The sequence below is a fragment of the Pongo abelii genome, chromosome 21 (assembly GCF_028885655.2).
Source record: "Pongo abelii isolate AG06213 chromosome 21, NHGRI_mPonAbe1-v2.0_pri, whole genome shotgun sequence".
Lineage (NCBI taxonomy): Eukaryota > Metazoa > Chordata > Mammalia > Primates > Hominidae > Pongo > Pongo abelii.
Genome location: NC_072006.2, coordinates 14,364,437 through 14,387,342, shown reverse-complemented (window position 1 = coordinate 14,387,342; position 22,906 = coordinate 14,364,437). Strand labels below are relative to the sequence as shown.

The window sequence follows — 22,906 nt, the reverse complement described above, 5'->3', positions numbered from 1 at the left end:
TGCCCCTCACTCCATTTGGCAGCCACCTCCAGGATGATATAACAAGGAGGCTCTCTGATCTTGGGTGCTCCTGGGCATGTCAATTCCTTTCAGCCTATTGGTCACCATGATCCAAAGAAGACCTCCTTCTTATTTTCTCCTAGCTGTCTCCTCCTCTTTCTTCTTGCAAAGAGGAGAGAGAGTTAGCAAAAGTATCTTAATACCTTGACATAGCAAGTAACATTTATCATCAATGTGATGGGTTCTCCACTGCCCCCTAATTCTGAAAATCAGAGATGTCCTCAGATACAGAGAGGCCCACTCCAACAAAGAGTTAGCAGTCATTTTGCTAAAGTGAAGCCTGGTGGACTCTACTTTTTCTGGCTCATTCATAGCTTTCAATAATACCAGGGAGATTTTCTACCTACGCCTGTTCCTAATATGTTATTTCACATTGCTTACCTCTGTAGATCAAATATTCGGAAAATACGTAATGACAATGCACAATACATTCAATTTCCATTTCCATTTCAAACATGTCTGATTTTCTCAGAACCCATCTCAAAAACGAGGATTTGAACAGTTGGACCAAATGCTAATGTCTTCCCGTATATTTAATTTGGGCAACAGTTTCTATCAAAATAAAAAATCCCCAACAACACCAATTTTCAGAGCTCTAAGATCTTTTGAAAGTCAGGGGGATCTTTAATGGATTAATGCTCACAGAAGTGCCTGGGTCCTAATTCCTAAGATAAACGTGGGATTGGGAACATGGAGCTTGGTTTGGACACAATTTTTTTTTTGGAGATGGAGTCTCACTGTGTCGCCCAGGCTGGAGTGCAGTGGTGTGATCTCGGCTCACTGCAAGCTCCACCTCCCAGATTAACACCATTCTCCTGCCTCAGCCTCTTGAGTAGCTGGGACTACAGGTGCCTACCACCATGCCTGGATAATTTTTTGTATTTTTAGTAGAGACGGGGTTTCACCGTATTAGCCAGGATGGTCTCAATCTCCTGACCTCGTGATCCACCCGCCTCGACCTCTCAAAGTGCTGGGATTACAGGTGTGAGCCACAGCGCCTGGCCAAAAAGTCAGTCAAATCTTAACTCTGCCCTAGCACATGGCTGACTGTAGAAAGACACAGCTAAGCCATGATGTCCAGACACAGGATGATAAAGACATTTAGATATTAGGGTCTCAAATAGAACCCCGCCACTCTAGCCCAAGAGAAAAGGTCTTGACTCTGTGAAAATGAATTTAATTTCTCCCCTGAGGTGTAAAGAGGGTTCCTAGGAAATTCTCCTCCTTCTAAGCTGTCATGACACTTCCCTTTCTTTCTTGAATCCTAACTCTGGTCTTCAATATATTTGGCTCTGCAACATAACATTCTGAAATGAGAAGGGGAAAGAGAGGTACTTACCAGGAAACTTTTTCATCATAAATGAACTGTGAAAAAATAAAAAGAATAGAAGATTAGACACACACACACACACACACATACACGCATGCACACACACATGCTTTAAGGCTGCACACAGTGTCCACCTTGTTCTTGGGATGGTGTAATCAGGACTGGGTTGTCCTGGGACCTGGAGTCCCTGTGGATAAACTTCCCTCTGTACTGGTTTGGCCTTTGGCCAGTGTTAGTAGAAGGAGGTGTTAGTAGATCAGGGTGGGCATGTGTGGAAAAGAACAGCCTCAGGTAATTCCCTTCTTCCTGCAATTTCTGTACAACATCAGCGTGACAGGGAAGTGTGACTAACCTGCTTTGTAAAGCAAGGCCCATCGTAGAATCTTAGATCTGCAAGGGGATGTAGGAGCTCAGCAGGTACTTCCAAATATTAGTTCTGTAAGATTTCTGCATGTCTGTGCATCTTCAGTTTTTATGAAAGTGCTTGGACTTCTATGGGCTCAATTTTTTCTTTTAATTGATTTTTTTTTGTTTCCTTAAAATAATTTATTTTCAAAGGAAACTTCACATCACAACCAGAAGTAGGGGATCAACACTCCTTGCCATCACCCCGAAAAATTAGTGCAATAACAACAAATGGTGTTTGCAAATCCCATCTGGACACCGTTGGCTGCCCAAGCCCTGGGTATGGTCCTTCCCTTTCACTAAGGAAGATTATTAGGGGTCAGAAGCAGTCAGGGGCACACTAGCACCCCACTGAGGTTTACTAATCAGTTAGGACTTGAAAGAGAATACAGAGAAAACACACGGCAGGATTTAATCTACTGAAGTCCTGGTCTATATAACACCTAAAATCATTTCCCACCTTGTGGGGGCAGGGGGGAAACCTAGTGTAATCCTTTGATTATACAGGGAAACTGAGTCACAGAGAACATAAGTAATTTTCCTGGGGTTGCTCCATTTGCTGCAGAATTGGCTCGAGAACTCAGCCCCAGCTCCGAATTTGGTGTCCTTTTCATGACACACATGGCTGATGACATGTTGCTGAAACCAAATGAGTACACCTATATTTCATAGAAGCAGGAAGCTGAGGACATGGCTCGTAACTCTTTCTTCTCAAACTCCTGAAGGACGACTGCTTTGAGTATGGTCATCTCAGAGTGGCCTTTCCTTTAGAGGCAGCAGCCCTCTGCAGACTGAAGCAGACACTTGCAGGACACTCTGGGTGTCAACTGCTGTCACAGCTTGGAGATGGGAAACCCAGTTAACAAAGCGGGCATGGCATCAGCCCCCAACCAGGGCAGTAACCACCAGCTGGGTAGAGACGTAGAGAACACCTCAGGGCACTGGTCGCAAAGAGCATAAAAGGAACTCTTTCCAATTATCATGAAGGTCAAAATGAGGATGAGGAGGAAGGAGCTGTGCTCGTTTGTAACTCATTCTTCCCAACAAGCCATTGGAAACGTGGGCTTCATCATTTTTGTTACTTTCATCTTTATTATCAGATTCAACAAGTTGACAGTGGGATGACAATGTCAAACTAGAATGGGCAGAGAATTAAAGAAATAAAGGCAACAATCTCATAACCCAGGTTGAATGGCATGGAACCCATCCCCTAGAAGGCATTGACAGCTCTTTTGTATAACCCCCCCAACTTTCTTTTTTGAAAAAAGGTTGTTGCCAAAAAGTCATGGAGCAGATCAAATTATTTAAGATAGAAAACATTTTCTATTAATTGAAGTTAATTCAATATTAGTCCTTGCAGCAGGCTGGAATAATCAATTTGTAGCCACTTAAGAGAACAGAAGATATTCAGAAAGAGTTTATTAGACCAGGCCAATTTAATTTTCTTCTATCAGGGAAGGCAGACAATAACATAAAATATGAAAGCAGCTTTTAGAAAGCCCTTATTCTGAGTGATCCTCCCCATAGGTGGGGACAGATTCTGCAAAGGAAAAGCTTGGAGATTGCTCACCCTGGAAGAAAGTACTCTTCCTGTCTGCTAGCAGTTAGCCCTGAGATTCATAGAACTTTAGCTACTGATCATTTCAATGACCATAGCAAAGAAAAAATGAGACTGGGCTTAATTTTAGGAGGGACCCCAAACAGGAGCACAATAATCAGAGAAACAGTGGGCAAATCCGGGTGAGATTGGAAAAAATATGCAATTAGGGCCAGAGCTTCATGACCCTGGAGTCAGGAGGATGGTTGTGGCTTGGGGAGCTGTGGTTGGGGATACGGTTCAGGGAGGCAGACAGGGAAAGAGAAATGCAGGTGATCTCACCACAAGTACTAACTAATGGTGGAGATCTGGAAACATGCAAATAACTGATATAGTTTCCCCTTTGATCTCTGCCTGGTGTGAATATGCCCCATCACTCAGAATGCATAAGGGTAGATGAAGAGGAGGAGGAGAAGGCGGAGGAGGAGAAGGAGGAGGAGGAGAAGGCGGAGGAGGAGAAGGAGGAGGAGGAGAAAGAGGAGGAGGAGGAGGTGGTGGAGGAGGAGGAGGAGGAGAAAGAGGAGGAGGAGGAGGAGGAGGAGGAGGAGGTGGAGGAGGAGGAGGAGGTGGTGGAGGAGGACGTGGAGGAGGAGGTGGAGGAGGAGGAGGTGGAGGAGGAGGAGGAGGAAGAGGAGGAGGAGGTGGAGGAGGAGGTGGAGGAGGTGGAGAAGGAGGAGGAGGAGAAGGAGGAGGAGGAGAAGGAGGAGGAGGAGGTGGAGGAGGTGGAGGAGGAGGAGGAGGAGGAGGTGGAGGAGGTGGAGAAGGAGAAGGAGGAGAAGGAGGAAGAGGAGAAGGAGGAGGAGGAGGTGGAGGAGGTGGAGGAGGAGGAGGAGGTGGAGAAGGAGAAGGAGGAGGAGGAGGAGGAGGTGGAGGAGGTGGAGGAGGAGGAGGAGGAGAAGGAGGCCTCCACAAAGCCAGGGCTTCTCTATCCTGTGGCTGATGGCAAACATCATTCAGGTTTATCCTTCTCCTTTAAGAGGACTGTGTGGAGGAATGAGAGGACTCAGAAAAGAACAATGAAATGAACAAAAGGGACTAGAAATCAGGCCTCTGAGAAAATCTAAATTGGCTTGGCACAGTGGCTCATGCCTGTAATCCTAGCACCTTGGGAGATCAAGGTGGGAGAATCACTTGAGTCAGGAGTTTGAGGCTGCAGTGAGCTATGATGTGGCCACTGCATTCCAGCCTTGGGGAGACAGCAAGACCCTGTCTCGAAAAAAACTCTAAACAGAAGCAGGGCTTCCTTATCATGAGAAAGAAGGTTGAGATGAGCTATGAACTGCCTGTGAACATTCAGTGCTGTTATTTGGAGAACAAGCAGCTGGTCATCGCCTCTTCTGAAGACTGGAAATTAGGACTGGCTCTGTTTGCAGAACGTTCCATCGGGAGGGTACCTTGCTGGACCATCTTGATGGAGCATTTGAATCGCTCCCTCAGAAAACTCTTCAAACGACAAGGATGAGGTTCCTTTCACTTGAGTTTGCTGAAGGTTAGGAAATGAATTTGTTATTCCTTAAAGATTTCATGTTATTCAATACACTTAAGACACGTGTTGCATATCCCTCTGTAGTTCATGCTCTACTAGCTGAGAGTAAAAGAAATCAAAGCAACATCCCCCACCCCTTAGATCAGTATTACTAGTGTAGAAGAAAACTTGAAATCATTTCTTTCTAGACTAGAACAAGTTGCACCCGCAGTTCCAGGAAATGACCACTAAGTGGTGCTCACGTTCCAGTCCGCCCTCCATGTCCAGCCTGCCAAAGAAGTGAAGTTGAAATGAAGTCAGTTCAAGTCCATTTTCGCAGCTCTATTAAATCTCCTGGAAGGAAGGGAATCACCTCAAGGCAGACAGCCTACTGAAGGTGGCTTCAGCCACTGCTGTCTTGGGGCAAGGTGGTGTTCCAGGAGCAGGTCCTGCCCGGTGCTCTGTCCTGCGGTCAACACTTAGTCCTCAACAATGAGTTGCACTTGAGGGACCTCCTGTTGTGGGCTTTGGAACTGACTCAGCTTCTTCCGCATCAGATATGTGAAAGCAACCCTTGGGTAAGCAGTTCTTCTCTCTGTGCCCTGTCGGTTCTGTTTGGGGGCCAGGCACTGCAATAGCCCAGAGACCACCGAGGGTGATACTGATAGCTGGGTCTCAGATCTGCTGAGCACCAGCTGGTCAGGGGGCCTCTGCCCTCTGACCCACATGTGGTTCATCCAAAGCTACCCTTGGCTTCGCCCTGAGGTTTCCACGTGTTCTGCTGCTGAGCTAAATGTTAAACAGGAATGAATTTGAAAAAAGCACTCATTTCCTCCAGGCTTCAGAGAAACGGCTGGGTACCATGGAAACCGGCTTTTCATTCCTGGTGTCTGCTCCAGAATTCTTCCAAGCAAGACGGGCTTACATCAGGCCGGCGAATCCCTGGATATCAGAACAACCCAGAGAGCTGCCAAGGGAATGGTGTGCTCAACATGGAGGAGCAGGGGAGGAAGAGCCAGGAGCCCCTAGTATACGCGGGAGAGAAGAGGCTGGCTGAGCTGGGAGGCAGGTGGCTGTCTCAACATCGCCATGTCAGCCCCTGGGTTTGCTTACTGTAAATTGTCACCATGAAGCAGGAGAGGCCGCACTGCTGAAGCTAAGACTTCATAGCATGTATTGTAATCACTGGCACCATGAGAATTTTAAGCAGTGAAAATAACAGGAAAAAATCAACATCATCGTTTTCTTTCAAGAGACTGAAACCTGAAACTCTTTCCTTCCTTGCTGCAAAGAAAACAGCCCCCCGTAGACTTTTCCCACTCAATATCACGGGAACTCCCTTGAGTGGGTGTAGTTCTCACTTCTTCAGCTCTTGGGTGGGGGTGCAGACGGCTTAGCTAAGGCCATGGTGATTTCATCTGAGGAGAGGGATCCAATGGAATACATTGGGAAGTTGGCTGTTAGGCACCAGTATCTCTTATATTTCAAAGTTAAGCAGAAATTCCTACTTCAGGATGTCTTATAGGCTGGCTTGATTGACGAAGGTTGCGGTTGCAGAAGGGCAGGGAAAAAATGACCTACAGGCAGGGCTTTAGCAGAGCTGATCATGTTGTATAAATATATAAAGGCAGGCTACAGGAAAGAAAAAAGGATAAGTACTGAGGATATAGGAGATGGGGGTTGTTAAACCAAAAGGACTATGTTTGCTGGGCAGGGAAAACCAAAATCAAACACGTAGCTACAGTTTCCAAGTTGTTTTCCTTGTTAGAGATGAGAGGCTCCTCTCTGGGGTCTCCAGGCCAGTGGATGCACTTCCCTGTTCAAGCAGCAAATGAGAGTGTAACCGGCCTCCTAGTTTACCCAGTGTCATTAAAGCAGGCCTTTCCTTCCTCCTGTCAACAGCAGGGATTACAAAACAGGCGACCTTTGTAAGACCATAGTCGATTTGTTTAAGGATCTTAAAATTCTGTCAAAGTCATTCTCGGTGAGGATCTTCTTGCTACCATAGTTATTCCGACTTTGCCAGAAAGAGAGCTGAAATGTAATGAGGGCAAAATGAGCTGAAAGACCTGAGAGCTGAAATGTAATGAGGGCACCATGAGCTGAAGGACCTCAAGTTTTCCAGTATAAGAATTTCTTAAAGAACTGAAAGTAGATCTACCCTTCGATCCAGCAATCCCACTACTGGGTATCCACCCCGAAGAAAAGAAATCATTCTATCAAAAAGACACCTGCGTGAGTATGTTTATCACAGCACAATTCACAGTTGCAAAGATATGAAACTAACTTGAGTACTCATCAGCTGATGAGTGGATAAGGACCATATGGTTTATACACACCGTGGAATACTACTGAGCCACAAAAAGAAACTAAATAATATCTTTTGCAGCAACTTGGATGGAGCTGGAGGCCATTATTCTAAGTGAAGTAACCCAGGAATGGAAAATCAAATACCGTATGTTCTCACTTATAAGTGGGAGCTAAGCTACGTGTATGCAAAGGCGTACAGAGTGTTGTCATGGACTTTGAAGAATTAGAAGGTGGGGGGGTGGGAGGAGGGACAAGGGATAAAAAAACTAGGTACTGGGTATAATGTACACTGCTCCGGTGAAGGGCATGCTAAAATCTCAGACTTCACCACTATATAATTCATCCATGTAACCAAAAACCACATGTACCTCAAAAGCCATTGAAATAAAAAATTAAGAACCCCAAGTTTTCTAAATTGGAGAGGGAAGAGGTTAATTCCCATGAAAAATGGGTGCAGGAGGGGAGGGTGATGGGTCAGACGGGCAGGGCCTTGGAGGCCAGCCAGCTGCCAGTGATGGACAGACTTCCACAAGATCTCTGAGATTTCTTCTCTCTCACAGAAAGGGCAAGATACAATCATTTCCAGATTATTTCCGATTAGTTATTTTAATGAAAAAATTCTAGCAGGGGTGGCTGGAGCTGTTCCCTTCTGCCTAAAAACTAGACCACAAAGTAAGTGAAGGTGACCCTCATCTCTAACAGGGGGAGTGGGTGGTGAGGTAGGATGATTTTAAAGACTGTAAGAGGAGGATTTTATTGGAGGGCAAGTCCAAATTCTATATCGGGGCAGTAGAGCTGCAGCATGTCAGACACCTGCTCTGGCAAACTCGAGGTATTACCGGTCCCTGGCCTTGGGTGAATCATTTAACCACCAGAGCCCTGGTGATGACGTCTCTAAGGTGGGACTCACAAAATAGCTTGCTTGCAGAGTCACAAGTATTAAACTAAAAAGTAATTATCAGTAGACCCAACACAGTCCCCTGTTGAGGATCAAGTCTATGCCTGTTAAAAATTAAAATTAATAACATAAGAAGTGTAGTTCCTTGGTCCCACTAGTTGCCTGTCAGTAGCCACGTGTGACTAGTAGCTACCACATTGGACAGCACAAGATTGTAGGCCATTTCTATCACCATGTAAATTCTGCTAGAAGTGCTGGGCACCTGTGGCAGGTGAGTCAGCTGAACTCTCTCATATCCCCCTGGGTTCCATTCACTCGGTGCCATGACAATGAATGTCCCAGGGAAGGAAGGAGACGTGTTGGTGTGAAGGAACCTCGCTGCTGTGCCAGTGCTCAGGTTGCCCTGAAGACCCCCAAACTGCTGCCAAGGGATCACCTGGCCCGTCAGCAGACAGACAGCACTTGTGAATTTGGAGTTTCAAGCTGGTCCACGTTACCTGGGACCTGTCCCATAGGCCTATCTGCTTCCCCTGAGTGCTGCCCTCCTCTCCATGTTCACAGTCCCCGTCCTCCAGCAGAGACGAAGGGTAAAAATAAAGTATTTCTTTTAGAGCAGCTGCTAGACTGCCTATGTAATGAATCATTTGCATTTATGTAAATTACCTGATTATGTAAATTACAGTAACATTTCAATACAAAAAACTGTCCGTCTGCTGGAATTTGGAGAAAAGACAGGACTGGGAGGCCAGAGATACCCAGAGTTGAAGTGCTCACTGGGGGCAGAGGAGAAGCAGCGAAGAATCTGCAATGATTTGCACTTGGCTGTTGGGTGGATGGGCACAAGGAAGGGCTCTAAAGAACCTAAAACTCTTTCAAGACTTAAAAGGTGATGTCTGTCTTGCAAAAAGAGACTGAAGGCATTGGGGGAACCTCCTCAATGCTTTCAGAGCCCCTGTCCAGCCTCTCCACAGCTGGCCAGATGTTTCAAAGTACAGAATGTCACCAGGGCTAAGGGAAAGTTGACTGGGGCTGGGGAAGGGCCCCGAGAAGCACACACTATATGTTTTTGAAATTACAATTGCTTTAGACAATGACTAAATTCATTTCTTTTGCTTCTCCTTCAAATAAGCGAACTAGAAAATAGCACAGAGGAAAGTTTAGGTGAAATACCCGAATAGGGAAGTGGATCGCCCCACGTCTCCGTCCGAGCTCTGTTGGTTTCGGAATGCACGTGTGCTTCCTGCTCCTGTGGTTTTGCTTGTCCGCCCTGGCATGCCCCGCCCGCATCAGCTGACATTTCAGCCATTTTGAATCCAGGTCATAAGGACTCTGTTAGCGCTTTCCCGACCCTCCTCTGAACCCTCGGCCTCTCAGCAGCCATCAGCGTCTCTGGAGAAGTCGCCGTGCCTCTCTGTGGGTCTCCAGGCCCCACGGTTTGTCTCCAGGGCTCCTCTGCTGAGGTCCCAAGAACCCCTTGGTGGGCATGTACACAGAACAGCATCTGGTCCTGCTTAATCCTGACTTGCCCTCTGGGTGAAGGAGCTCTTTATTGCACAACCTCAGGACGCCGACAGTTACGCCTTCTGAACATTTCAGTGCTGTATAATAGGGAGAGTGGTTTCAAAAAACCCGAATAGTTGAATGCATTGTTTGGGAAGGTTGGTAATTATTTGGTGGGTACGAGGAAAGGCTTTTAAATAAAGGAATTTCAAGTGCTCATTGCAGAGTCCTATAGAAAAACTTAGTATTACCTAAGGGAAACCGGAAGAAAAATGATTTTGTTACCATGATATTAGGGGAAACAGAAAGAGAAGAAGAAGAAAAAAGACACAGAGTGCGTGCGAGCTGTAGCCTCTGGCTGGGGGCATGGAATAGATATGGAGACACTGTGAGAGGTATTCTGTGAACTGCAGCATTTTTGAGTGTGAAACTCTGTTTTACTCCTCATGGACAGTTTCAAATTTCATGCAAAAATGACCCTGGGAGTTTGGCCACCATTTAACAAGAGTTAAGAGTCTACTCAGACTAGCAATAGTCAGAAATCCAGGCAACTTCCTTTCCTTTGGGAATCTCAAAACTGACTCTAGAATGTATCATTTCTATGCAACAGATGAATATCCCAAGGAAATGGTTTCCAGCCATATTTAAAGTTGTGTTTCTCAAGGTGCAGTTTCTCTGATGCTACTGGCATCAGAATCACCTGTGGGTGAGGGAAGATGTTGGTTAAAATGCAATTTCCCAGGTCCTCCCCAAGAGCCTGTTGAACTAAATAGGCATCCTGGGTGTTTCCAGTGTAGACTGAAGTTGGAGGAACACCAGTTAAAGTAAAAAGAACCAAGACCTAATCTTGAGGACTCAAACTTTATCTTTTCTATTTCTTCTTAACAGTGGAGAGATGTAATTTTTCTCAAATCACAAAACTCTAGCCTTGACAACTGGTCTGTAAATACACAGTCCACATCTTCAGGTAACAGCAAAGAATCATTTGCTTATGTGGTTTGTTGCTGTCTGAATGAAATATGGAGTTGCCCTGGCAGCCTGCGTGTTCAGCTAGCTCAGCTCTGGGGTTTATATGCTGCACCCTGAGGGCAGATGATTGCTTTGCCCAAAGACCAGGCTCGGGTGAGGGAGTTACTCAAAGCCCAAAGAAGCAAAACCTCTTTACTTATTCACATGTCATTAACAACAATTACATTCATTTTATCTTTGATACATCCAGATACACTGAACAGAAGACAAGTGATTTCACACATAGTCCAGTTAGTGTCTATGCGGAAAACAGGGAAAGAAGCCAACACCAGCAGAACTGCTGCTGGGAGTGTGTGGTTAAGTCTGTGCTCCCAGGAGATCCAAATCTGCTCCGTTCTGTTCCACCACCTTGTCTTCATGAGCACAGTCATCTCCTTCTGGAATTCAGCAAAGTAGAGGACTGTGTTCATTGACACTGTTCCCTAACCATGTCTTTTGAAAAAAAATTTTTTTCAAAAATCATCCCAACATCCTGTAATGGCAGAAGAGCAGAGTGCACACAGTCAGTGTGGGTTTGTGCATAGAAGGATGAAGCTCGCTGGAAGGGGTATTAGAGAAGCCTGGGAAGAGTCCTTGGGTTCCAGGTGATAATACCCTTTTCACAGGTAATAACTGAGAATAAGAACATAGTTCATGTATGTCCTTAAATCTCCTAACAGAAGCATGTCTTCAGTTCCAGCATGACATTCTGAACCTCTCTGCTCTGTGGGGTGGGTTCCAACCCTCCCAATGATAAAGGGCCCCTGGAATTAGAGGAGCATGGTAGGTCCAGTTCCCTTCCTGTTTTAATCTGGGGACACTGGAGGACAAGGTTGAGAGTACATTTTAAGGGAATATTGACTTCCTGGCAAACCTTGTGATGGTTTGTAAACTCAAGATTTTCAGTGTCAGAAACTGCCGGTCACTGAAGTACCTGTCTGGTTCCTCAGGGAAAATCTCACATCAACCCTCATGTTCACTTTATTTGTATAAAGATTTACAATGAAATAATCTACTGGTAGGAGGTTTGTCAAACAGGTGAGTAGACCCTTTAGTTGATCTATCCCTATTGTGTAGGTAAGAAAACTGAAACCTAGAGAGATTGATTTCTCCAAGGTCATGAGAGCCAGTGAGGGCTGTATTAGTCAAGGCTCTTCAGAGGCACTGAACCAACAAAAGATATATATATATATATAAAATGAAGATTTGCTATGAGGGATTGGCTCACAGTACCATGGAGGCTGAGATGTCTCACGACCTACCATCTACAAAGCCTGTGGTGTGGTGCAAGTTTAAGCCTGAAGGCCTGAGAACCAGGGAAGCCAATGTTCTAGGTCCCAGTTTGAATCCAAAGGCCCAAGAACCTGGAGCACTGATGTCTGAGGACAGGAGAAGATTCATAGCCCAGCTCAAGCAGAAAGGGCAAATTCACCCTTCTGCCTTTTTGTTCTATTCGGGCCTTCAGCGAATTGAATCATGCTCATTCACCGTGGGGAGGGTGATCTTCTAGGATTCAAATGCTGATCTCCTCTGAAAAGCACTCTCACAGACAGCCAGAAATACTTTCACCAGCCCTCTGGGCACACCTTAGCCCAGTCAAGTTGACACATAAAATTAACCATGATGGTAAAGGGGCAAGCAGAACTCGGAATCAGATCTCCCGACTCCTATTTCAATGTTCTTCCCAATTTTTCACCCTTTTTTTTTTGGACAGCCCAGCTTGCCACACTAGCATATGAGTTTTTCCCCACAGATGACACAAAGCCACTGAGCAGTTGAACAAGGGATAGAAGCATTTGCAGGTGTTCTTTATGGAGACACCACTTGGATGGCCATGAGGACTGGCTGGGGGTGGAGAGAAGCGGGGAGTAAGTGGTGGAGATGCACTGCATGGAAACACTGACCCGCAATGAACTGCAGCAGCTGCTGCGTCAGGCCGGCAATGCAAAGAGCCTCAGCTGAAGTGGGCTCTGGAGGAATGCAGTGTAGAGATTGTGGTAACCTGAAATCCACGGTACAATTAAGCCAAATGGGTATGCTGGGAGTTGAGGGAAAGGTCAGTTTAATCTCATTCCCAGTTTGTGGCTAAGATAGGAACGGGGACTGAAATATATAGAAAGGCAAGTCCTGGGGAAAACATCAAAAGTCTATTTAGGGACTGGGTGCGGTGGCTCATGCCTGTAAACCCAGCAGTTTGGGAGGCTGAGGCGGGCAGATCACTTGAGGTCAGGAGTTCGAGACCAGCCTGGCCAATATGGTGAAACCCTGTCTCTACTAAAATACAAAAATTAGCCAGGCATGGTGGTGCATGCCTGTAGTCCCAGGTACTCGGGAGGCTGAGGCAGAAGAATCATTGGGACCCAGGAGGCGGAGCTTGCAGTGAGCCAAGATCATGCCACTGCACTCCAGCCTGGGCAACAGAGCAAGACTCTATCTCAAAAAAAAAAAAAAAGGAAGGATTCTATTTAGGGACATGCTGAGTTGGGGCATGGAGATGTCTAGTAGAGAGTTCTTTATCCACCAATGGACCTCAGGGAGGTGTCACTGCTAAGTGACATGTGTGGGTGTTGGCACAAAGGTGGCCACGGTAATGGGCTCTGTGGGAGGGCAGGGAGTCCTGGCAGAGCATACAGAGTGAGAAGGGGGAGAAGTGATGTCCAAAGCTAGGGACGCCAATGAAGTGACAGAAGAGCCATGCTCAGGAGGGTCTCAGGAGAACAGCCATGGACTCTCACAGACCCAGATAACCCAAGTCTAAATACCAGTTCTGACCAGCAATTGGTCAGGCTGGAGTTCTGGGTGATCAAAGTAGCTGAAAGAAATAAATCTGCCTCCAAGCAAAGACATGCATCACGCACTTGCCACAGGTGACCTCGAGTGAACTCCACGTGGAGGAGCTGCACACCACCCCTGGTGCTTAAAAGAGCACTGATGGGAGCTGAAATGGCCACAGTGACTCACCACGATGAGCGCGATCACAGACAGCGTGTAGTAAATAGAATCCCTCAGTAGACACCAGGAGGAAAGAGCCACAACCTGCAGGACAAGGGAAACAAAGTCAAACAGGATATAGACTGTACAGATGAGACGGCGGGACTCCTGCAGGCTCAGCCAGCTTCTTGTCTAGTCCTCCTGTCCTGCACCCAATCAGTCTGCCAATCAATAGGAATTTATTCAAGTCTTTAGGCATATTAGTCTGGATCTTCTGAGAGGCAGACATGAAGATGGAATTAAACCTGCAACAATTTTATTAGCGGGAAACAACTGGTGATAGAAAATGGGGCATCGGGGGAGCTGGGCATGCACCCTGTCCAACTGTGATGCGGGTCTGACCCCCGCAGAGACAGGGATGGTTGAGTGCACCGTCCCAGCTGGCAGGCAGTCTGAGGAAGGTGCAGTGAGGCCCAGGGAACCCTCAATGCAAAGTTGCCTATCAGAGGAGTCTCACGTGCCCCCAGGAACAGGCCTGCCTTGACATCCCTAATGTCAAGGGGATAGGAGGAGCAATCCTAACCTGTGCCTTTGCCATGACTCTAGCGTCTGCTACAGCCTGTCCTGCCCTGTGGAGACAGCAACCTGTGCTGGGCTGCTGCCGTCCTTCAGAAGGGGTGTGGACAAGCCTGTCTCTGCCAGACCTTCTTCCCTCCTCTCTATTATATGCCTGGCCTTGCTGGCATTTGACCTCAGTTTAATCAGAATCTTTGAAAGATTGATTTGCATACTGATCCAGGGGAAAATGTTCTTGGCATTTGGACATATCCCTTTTTAAAGAGATGCTGGCTCTGCTGAGACGAAGCTGATAGGCACATTGCTGGAGGCTAAAGCAGCCTTGCCCTGCAAGAGGAGGGGGCTGCTAGGTCCAAAGAAGGGCAGAGGAGCCAGGGCTAGAAGTGGTGGGGAGAGTTTGAGGAGAGGGGAAAGAGCTATGGGTGTCAGGTTGAGGCTTCTGTTCTGGAGAAAGAATCATTTCTCCCAGGAAAGTTCTTCAAAGTCTCTTATTAAGAGATATTTAGTATTTTTCTCTGTTTACAGTGTGGGTCCACTTTGGCAGACCTTACAAATAAGTCTGGGAGAGTCCACACACCTTGTTCCAAGGGTTGTCACTGGCAAGTCCCTTTCCCTTCCCTAGAAGAGTATCGACTACCCCATGGCCACAGGATGTTTGCCTGGCTACCTTTGCCCTTGGCATAGTAAGTGAAAAAAGACACAGCACAAGTCAACACTCTCAGCCATGGCAATGACAAGCACATGCTACACCAAACACAGTGGGAAAAAGGGACTCCAGGGACATGCAATCCCTGAGCCTCTACCCTCCCTGACTGCTGTGCAAGTCTATAAAGATCAGACCAAGTCAAACCAGAGGTTTTCTGGATTCAAATAACATGAAAGGCATGACTTAAATAGGACCATAAATGAATAACGAGGCCAGTCTCTTTCCATTAATGCATTCCCCACTTCTTATATGAACACTTAGTTATTTCCTGTTGCTAATTTTGCCTTATTAGGTGAAGCATTTGCAGATCTAAGTCACACATGACAGGGTTGTCAAGAAGAGAACTCACATCAGAAAAATCATGTTAGAATAAATATAAAGTATTCTTTACCCTTTTTTCATTCTCTCTCAGTACTGTAAACTCTTAGAATCTGTGGTCATCACTCACCATTTATGCAATAGATTAAATGGGACTAAATTGTTCATTTTCCAGCAGGTCATAAAAGGTTGTATTTATTCACTTTATTATAATCAGACAAATGGGCTTAAAACGTGGCAAATATCAAATTTGAATTTCTTTAACACATTACTTGGACTTTTAGTTAACGACGACAGATCGAGTACATACCATTACCGTTCTTGTTATACCGTAACAAGATAATACTAAAGGGTTTTTTCAAACAGGACATAAACCAACAATGCAAAAGGAATAGAAGAGCTTATAAGAACAACAAAATTTTTGAAGCTGGAAAGCAGAAGAATAATTGGGAATGTTCTAAAAGTTAGAATAAAGATAGGCCTGAAAACAGAACAATCGAAAGACTGTTTAAGAATTTAATCTCCAAACCTCCTTCCTTACTTCATACAGCCCAGTTAACGCTCATTCTTTACCTTAATAGAAAATAAGAGATCCAGCATTTGAAGAATTGAAGTTCCAGAAAACAGAGAACACAGAGGGAGGAAATGATGAAATAAATAATTCAGAAACCATTCCAGAAGTTAAGGACATGCATTTTCTTTTTTTTTTTTTTTTTTTTGAGATGGAGTCTCTCTCTGTCACCCAGGCTGGAGTGCAGTGGCGTGATCTTGGCTCCTTGCAAGCTCTGCCTCCCGGGTTCACACCATTCTCCTGCCTCAGCCTCCTGAGTAGCTGGGACTACAGGCGCCCACCACCACGCCTGGCAAATTTTTTTGTATTTTTTAGTAGAGACGGGGTTTCACCATGTTAGCCAGGATGGTCTCGATCTCCTGACGTCATGATCCGCCTGTCTTGGCCTCCCAAAGTGCTGGGATTACAGGCGTGAGCCACGGTGCCCGGCCGGACATGCATTTTCATAGCAAAAGGGTCCTCTGAGTTTATCTCATTGAGTGCACAATAAACAAAACAAGACGTACATCAAAGCAGATAATCATAAATCTTCAGAACACTGGAACAAAGAACAGACCCTAGAAATTACCAGACAGAGGAGAGGAAAGCAGATATATATATATATATATATATATATATATATATATATATATATATATAAAATAAAAACCAGAAAGACATTTTGTACTCAACAAAGACATGGAAATCTAGCAAAAAAATGGAGTCATGCCTTCAAAATTAGAAAGGAAAACAATTGAAATTCTATGCCCAATCAAATTATTAATTAAAAATGAGAAAAGAATAAAAATAAAATTTTAGTTGTCTCAAAAAATTTGCCTCCTATGTGTCCTTTCTGAAAAAGCTACTGGAGAATGTACTCCACCAAAATAAGGGAGTAAAGCACTTGTTACATATAATTATGTTACAATAAAACATAATACCAAGCAACCAGAATCTATGATGATAATTAAAGGGGATTTCTAGAATCACAGTGAAGGGAGAATTTAGAAGGATGATAAAAGAAAATTCCAAAATGAAACTTTTACAGCAGGCGTAGAGAATAACCTAGCCAGACTGGAGTGACTCAGAAGACTACAGAAAAAATGTTGCCAGAAGGACAAAATTGATGTTACAGTTGATAATTTTGAACCTACAGAAAGAAGATTAGAGAGCTCTAAGAATAGAACATAGAAAACTAAGCAAGCAAACAATAAAAAAGACAATTATAAGCCACAAGGTAAACACAGAACTGTGCCCCAAAGAAGATGAACCATTGTGTATTAATGGCTCAACTATGAAGAGTGGTCATATAGTAATAATAAACTAAGCAGAATATTGTCTAACCAAACTTATAATTCTTTAGGGGAAGATGGGGGCTGGGTAGTGAGATGGGTGGGGCTAAAAGAGATGTAAACCCTCCTCTTCTATACTGTGAATTCAATGGAGAATGCCTGTAACTGAAAAAATCAAGTAGCTGCCATCTAAGCAGGTTATTTAGAGATGTTGAGCAAATGTCAGGAACAGGCAAACTAATGGAAAGTAGTTGCCTTAGAAGAGTGGGGGAAATGGTGATGGTGGGACTGGAAGATGGCTGTTTTCCATAATAAGCTTTCTAGAATGGGTTGCCTCTTTAAGCTCTGTGCCCATATAACTTTAATAAAAATAGGAAAATATATCACAAATTATCCACTTAGTTTTACTTCTGCAAGAAATATATCTTGCACTAGGTCTAGATGTCAAATGTGGGTGGATAGTGATATCCTTTCTCTTCTTTACAAATAGAATAGTTTTCAATGTCTGGATTGTAATCAAATTTCAGCCCCATATTCAGAGCCTACCCTTAGCAAAATCATTTTTTTTTTTTTTTTTGCATAGAGGTGACAAACTGGAGCACAGGTAAGAAGGCATCAAACCAAAGAATTCTTTCCACACTCTAGAAGGAATTTAGAAAGGCATACACCCAAATAATTCACAATTCTATGGTACTTACAGTGAGAGCTGTGATCATGAACTCATGCCCACCTCTGATTTACCTTTCTGACACCACCATTCACCACAAAAGCAATATTTATCTGACCCTTCCTGCAAAGAAGAGGGTTTAGAAGGGTTCCATATCCTTGCAGAGGCCCAATACCATTCGGCTTACCCTCATTTCCCAGAAACCTGGTCTTGATGAAGTTGAGTAATAAGCCAGGTTGGTAACACCAGCAGTGGGAAAGAGCTTGGGATTTGAATCCAGGAAGCCTGGGCCTTGGGTCCCTGTTCCCAGACACTATACTACAATGCTTCACTACAGGCAAAGGTGAAAAACAGGCACCCTCTTGCGACTGCCTCCCATGGGGATTTTCCTTTCTCCCTCACTGTAGCCATTAGAACAGGTATAATAGAAATTGTAGCCAAAAAAGAGAATAGTTGAAGGCTGAGAGACAAAACAAAAAACAAACAAAAAAAAAAACAAAAAAGAGTGACCACAGCTACATTTTAAAATTAACTGCTTTCAAGAGAATCGAGGTAAGTGATCAAAGCCAAAGAAGAGTTACTATAAAAACTATAGATAGGAATGTAGATATGGAAGGGATATAGTCTAGATATGGATATATTCTAGGAGGGAGAGAATCAGTTAAATAAACACTGAAACTACCTGTCCATTTGGCCAGTTTAATTTACAAAAATAAAACACCACTACAGCTCATTGGTGGTTGAGTGTTTCACTGTTTCACAAACATGAATACCCTCGTTTTCTGGGCTCCATGTGGTTCCCTTTGCCTCTCAGTGAAGGATCACTTATCTCTAGATGAAGACCAGAAACCATGTGACTCAGCCTTGAACACATTTCCTGGCAGAGGGGGCGTGTAAGCATCTCTGCATCAAATGGGAGGCTCTTTGCATCTGTTGGCAGGTGTCCCCCAAGCCACAGTAGGTTGATGAGAAGACAGGTCACCTTCTGTAGCCCTTTGCAAAATGATTGCAGGGAAGAAAGACAAATCACTCTGGCGAAGAGACTGGATTAGAGGTCCCAGTAGAAAACCAACAGTGAGTAATTCTGTCCTTGACCTCACTGATCAATAACATAGATGGTGCAGATTACAGAAGCCCATCCATTCCTCCACAGATTCAGCCAGAGGCTCTGTTTTCCTCCTACAGCTCTCGGAATCCCACCCAGCTGGAATTTCATCTTGATATTTCTTTATTTATGGAATGCATTCACACATTCTCTATTGAATATGCAACTTCAGTTTCCTTCTTATAATTTCATTTAGTTTCAGAGTGACATAATGCAAAAAATAATTCACACTTTTAAAACAACACATTCTCTTCTGGAATTCTGGCTCCCTCTAGGAGGTTAAAAGTAATTGTTTATGATAAAACCATATATTTTCTGTGTACAGATATGCATTGTGAATCTATATACAGCTATTTTTATATATGATAATATACATATAGTATATATGAAGATAGATTGTGTATCTGTAATATTATATAACTTTTCTTGATGAACAATATAACCTGACATTACCGGCACATTTAAAAAGGCACAAATATTCTCGATTTGTGAGTACTTGCTTTAAAAAAAAAACTGTTGAAGCAAACAAAACAACATAATAGTTACACAACATGAAACATAAAACTGTTAGTGTCTGTGAGAAATGTTGTCATTTCACACAAATTTCATGGAAAAGGGATTTGAGAAATCATGAGTTTTGTTCCAAGCTTTTGAGCTGACACAATTTCTACAGCCAATTCTCATCTCAGGAAACACAGCCACCTGATCTGCAGTGAGGATGGGGCTCTGGGGTGTCTCTGAAACCATCTGAGGACACCAAGTGGTGCTGAAGTTCAGACAGGCCTGATGTGGGTTTTTCCTCCCACAGGGCAGTCTCAGTGCTACTGTCTGCTCATGAAGTACACTTTTAAAAAACTTCTATGCTGGGAAAAATCACTGAAATACAAATGGCTCCTGTTTTCTAGAAGTTCACTATCGAAAATGGACAGTCATAATTGGGCTATGTAAAAAGACAATTACACGCTTTTGCAAAATACAGTGAACTGCTGCTTATTAATCTTCCCAACCAGGAACACAAAATAAATTCACATTTTTAATTTAATTTTTTAAAGAAAACTCATTTTGAGTTCTAGTTTTGTGTGAGAAAAACAAATGACAAATAAACAAGCTTCTAGAGGAGACAGATTTAAATAAAAACAAGGCCACATCAGGACAGTGCAGACATAGAATAATCTCTTGAGTGCTCTTCATTGATCTTGCTGAACAATAACCACGGATGCTCATAATGACCTGGAGATGCCTCGGGACTCAGACATGGCTTCTCAATCATCCATAAAATTATGTGCAGTTTTCATGTTAAGTGTAAGTTATTGCCTGCCAGGCCTTCAAAATTTGGTATTTCAGAGTATTCCCCCACACATCAGAATTTACAGGGAGTCAGCTCTGCTGTAGGGAAGAAAATGCTGGATGTGAGGCCACAGGGCTGTTCCCTGCAGTGCCCCTGGCTCCCTTTGCCCACTCTGGGTACCAGGTGTAAGGATATCTGCATTCACTGCCAGGCATTGATGTCCAGCACCCGGCACAGCATTTGGCAGTATTAGGTACTTGATATAAATTTGTTGAATAAATGTAGGGCATTTAGGGTAATTTAATTTAACCAAATATATTAGCTTGGATTCACCCAGAAACAGACCCAGATTTGAGTGCAAATAGTTTATCTGGGGAGGTGATTCTAGGATAATTGTTAGGAGAGTGGAGACGTGAGGCAGGTGGTGGAAGGAAGATAATAACCAAGTCATGGCAGTGGGCAACTGGTACTCCATCCTAGTGGGGATCTCTGGGGGACCATGTGGATGGAATATGCCTCTGAGAGGAGAGGGAGTTGGGGTATTAATCCCCCACTTCCATTGGTCATTGGTTGAGAGCTACACCTAGGAGTGTAAATTCTCTGGCACTTCCTACCCCAAGGGCAGAAAATGTGGGCTTTTGTGACCAAGAGTAGCCCCCAGACAAAGAAATGCAGGTTTTGGCTGTTGGCAGTCAGGCCAGTGGGAACTGAACTGGTAAGGGTGAAAAGCCACGGGTGGGGCATGAGGACTGTCTAACCAAAAATGTGGATTTACACAGTAATCCAATATTCAGAGAAAGCATAAACACACACGCACACACACACACACACACACACACACACACACACACACACACGTAGAGAGTTTTGTAATTTTTAAAGTACAACCCAATCACATTTGTATAAGACTCAAAAGCAGGCAACACTAATTCATGCCATTTTAAATCAGGAGTAGTGTTCCCTTGGAGGTAAGGCTAGTGTCTGAAAGAGGCCATGAGGGGCTCTCAGAAGCCATGACTGTTCTCCCTCTTGATCAGGGTGCTGGTTACCAGGTGTGCCCACTTTGTGAAATGCCATGGAGCTGGATTAGGACAGGTGGACTTTCCTAAGTATATGCGGTGCTTCAATAAAAATGCTATTCAAACAAAGCACAAATGCAATTACAATGTTAACTGTTATTGTTGTTAATATTACACATTAATTTTAATAGTAATTACTCCATCACAACGTGGGGTTGGCTTATTAGAAAAGTTGCCAGATAAAATACAGGAAGCCCAGTGAAATCAGAATTTCAAGAAAACACCAAGTCATTTTTTAATACAAATAAAAATTATCTTGGATATTTGAGATAAGCCTATCTCAAATATCACATGGGACATACAGTATACTAAAAATAGTATAATTGCTTATCTAAAATTAAAATGTAATGTGATATACTGTATTTTTGTTTGATAAATCTAGTAACCATACTTATTAGATTTTGGGTGTTCATTAAAGTAACTATTTTGACTTTCTTTGGATAAGCACAAGATTGGAAGTTTAGTGATTTTGGACTAAATATTTTTAGGACAAAGGGCAAGTTGAACCTGTTCTATGTTGCCTATTTATCTTATGCTGGATATTAACCACTATATATTTCTTGTGTTTTGAGACAGGGACTTACTCTCGTTGCCCAGGCTGGAGTGCAGTGGTGCAATCTTGGCTCACTGCATCCTTGACTTCCCAAGCTCAGGTGATCCTCCCATCTCAGTCTCCCAGGTAGCTGAGACTACAGGCACATGCCACCACGCTGGGCTGATTTTTTGTATTTTTAGTAGAGATGGAGTTTTTGCATGTTGCCCAGGCTGATCTGGAACTCCTGGGCTCAAGCAATGCATCTGCTTTGGCCTCTCACAGTGCTGGGATTACGGGGGTGAGCCACTGTGCTCGGCCTGAGCCCCTATTTTATTTTGGTTGTTTGGCCTGATTAGAATTTTTTCTTTGTTTCTTGTTAGTTGAAATAGTTGCTAAAGTGTACACTGCATTTTTTTTAGGAGGGATGTCCACAACATCAAAACTTTTGGTTTCTCTTGGAAAAATCTGAAGACCAGGCAACTTGTGTCACTGTGGAGCCGCTCAGCGGTGCCCTGTATAGGTGGGATGTGCGTTCATCTGCTTGCATGGGTCGCCCACCTCTTCATTGCCCCCAACTCCTAAGGTCAAGAGTCAGATGCCATATACTGTTCTCTTTCTGCTAGGATTGTCCTTAGACCCAACCACTCCACTTATTTATTCTATATAGCTGAGCCTTGCAGGAATATGCATTTGTGATCCCTGATCTAAAATAATTATATTAATTAGCATCAACAATGCTGAACACAATCAGTTGCCATCTCTTCAACATTTGACATGATGCTCTGGGGTTCTTAAACATTTTCTGTGCTATGCACCCCCTGACACTCTGTGGATCCCTTTGCAGAATAGTGTGTTAAAAGGCATACAATAAATAATAGAATTACTAGGAAACTGATTTATTGAAATGTAGTCATCAAAACATTGAAAAATAGAGATTCATTAATATGTGTGTTTCCTTATTAACAAGAGCCAGTAAATTTCTTTATTATAAGAAGAGTTAGTCATTCACTCCGAAGTAGTGATGAATGAGAAGATCTCTGAGATAACGGCGGTGACTGCAATCCAGCATGCAATTGCTCACATTTCTATTGGAGACAACATCACAGATATAGCTCATGTGGCTATGGTTGTTGCCTCATGTATAATAAGACCAAATGCTAGATAAAAGTGCTTAGTGAAAATAAAGATGTATTTTTTTTTCTCATTTATGCTCACCCACCCCCTAATCTAGTTTTCAGAGATGGAAGCCCTGAGGTTCTACTCCTTTTTAGTTCTTGGCATTTGGT

At 43.8% G+C, this 22,906-nt stretch overlaps 1 protein-coding gene across 2 annotated transcripts in view; it reads right to left on the bottom strand.

Moving 5' to 3' along the window:
- SLC24A3 (solute carrier family 24 member 3) overlaps positions 1–22,906 on the bottom strand; it is a 510,137-nt gene that overhangs the window by 53,798 nt on the left and 433,433 nt on the right. For both annotated transcript variants that reach the window (XM_054541619.2, XM_024238868.3), the window contains exons 7-8: positions 13,535–13,609; positions 1,400–1,425 (exon numbers count right to left, since the gene is read on the bottom strand). In XM_054541619.2, the coding sequence (XP_054397594.2) occupies positions 1,400–1,425; positions 13,535–13,609 (101 nt within the window). The remainder of the gene's footprint in view (positions 1–1,399; positions 1,426–13,534; positions 13,610–22,906) is intronic.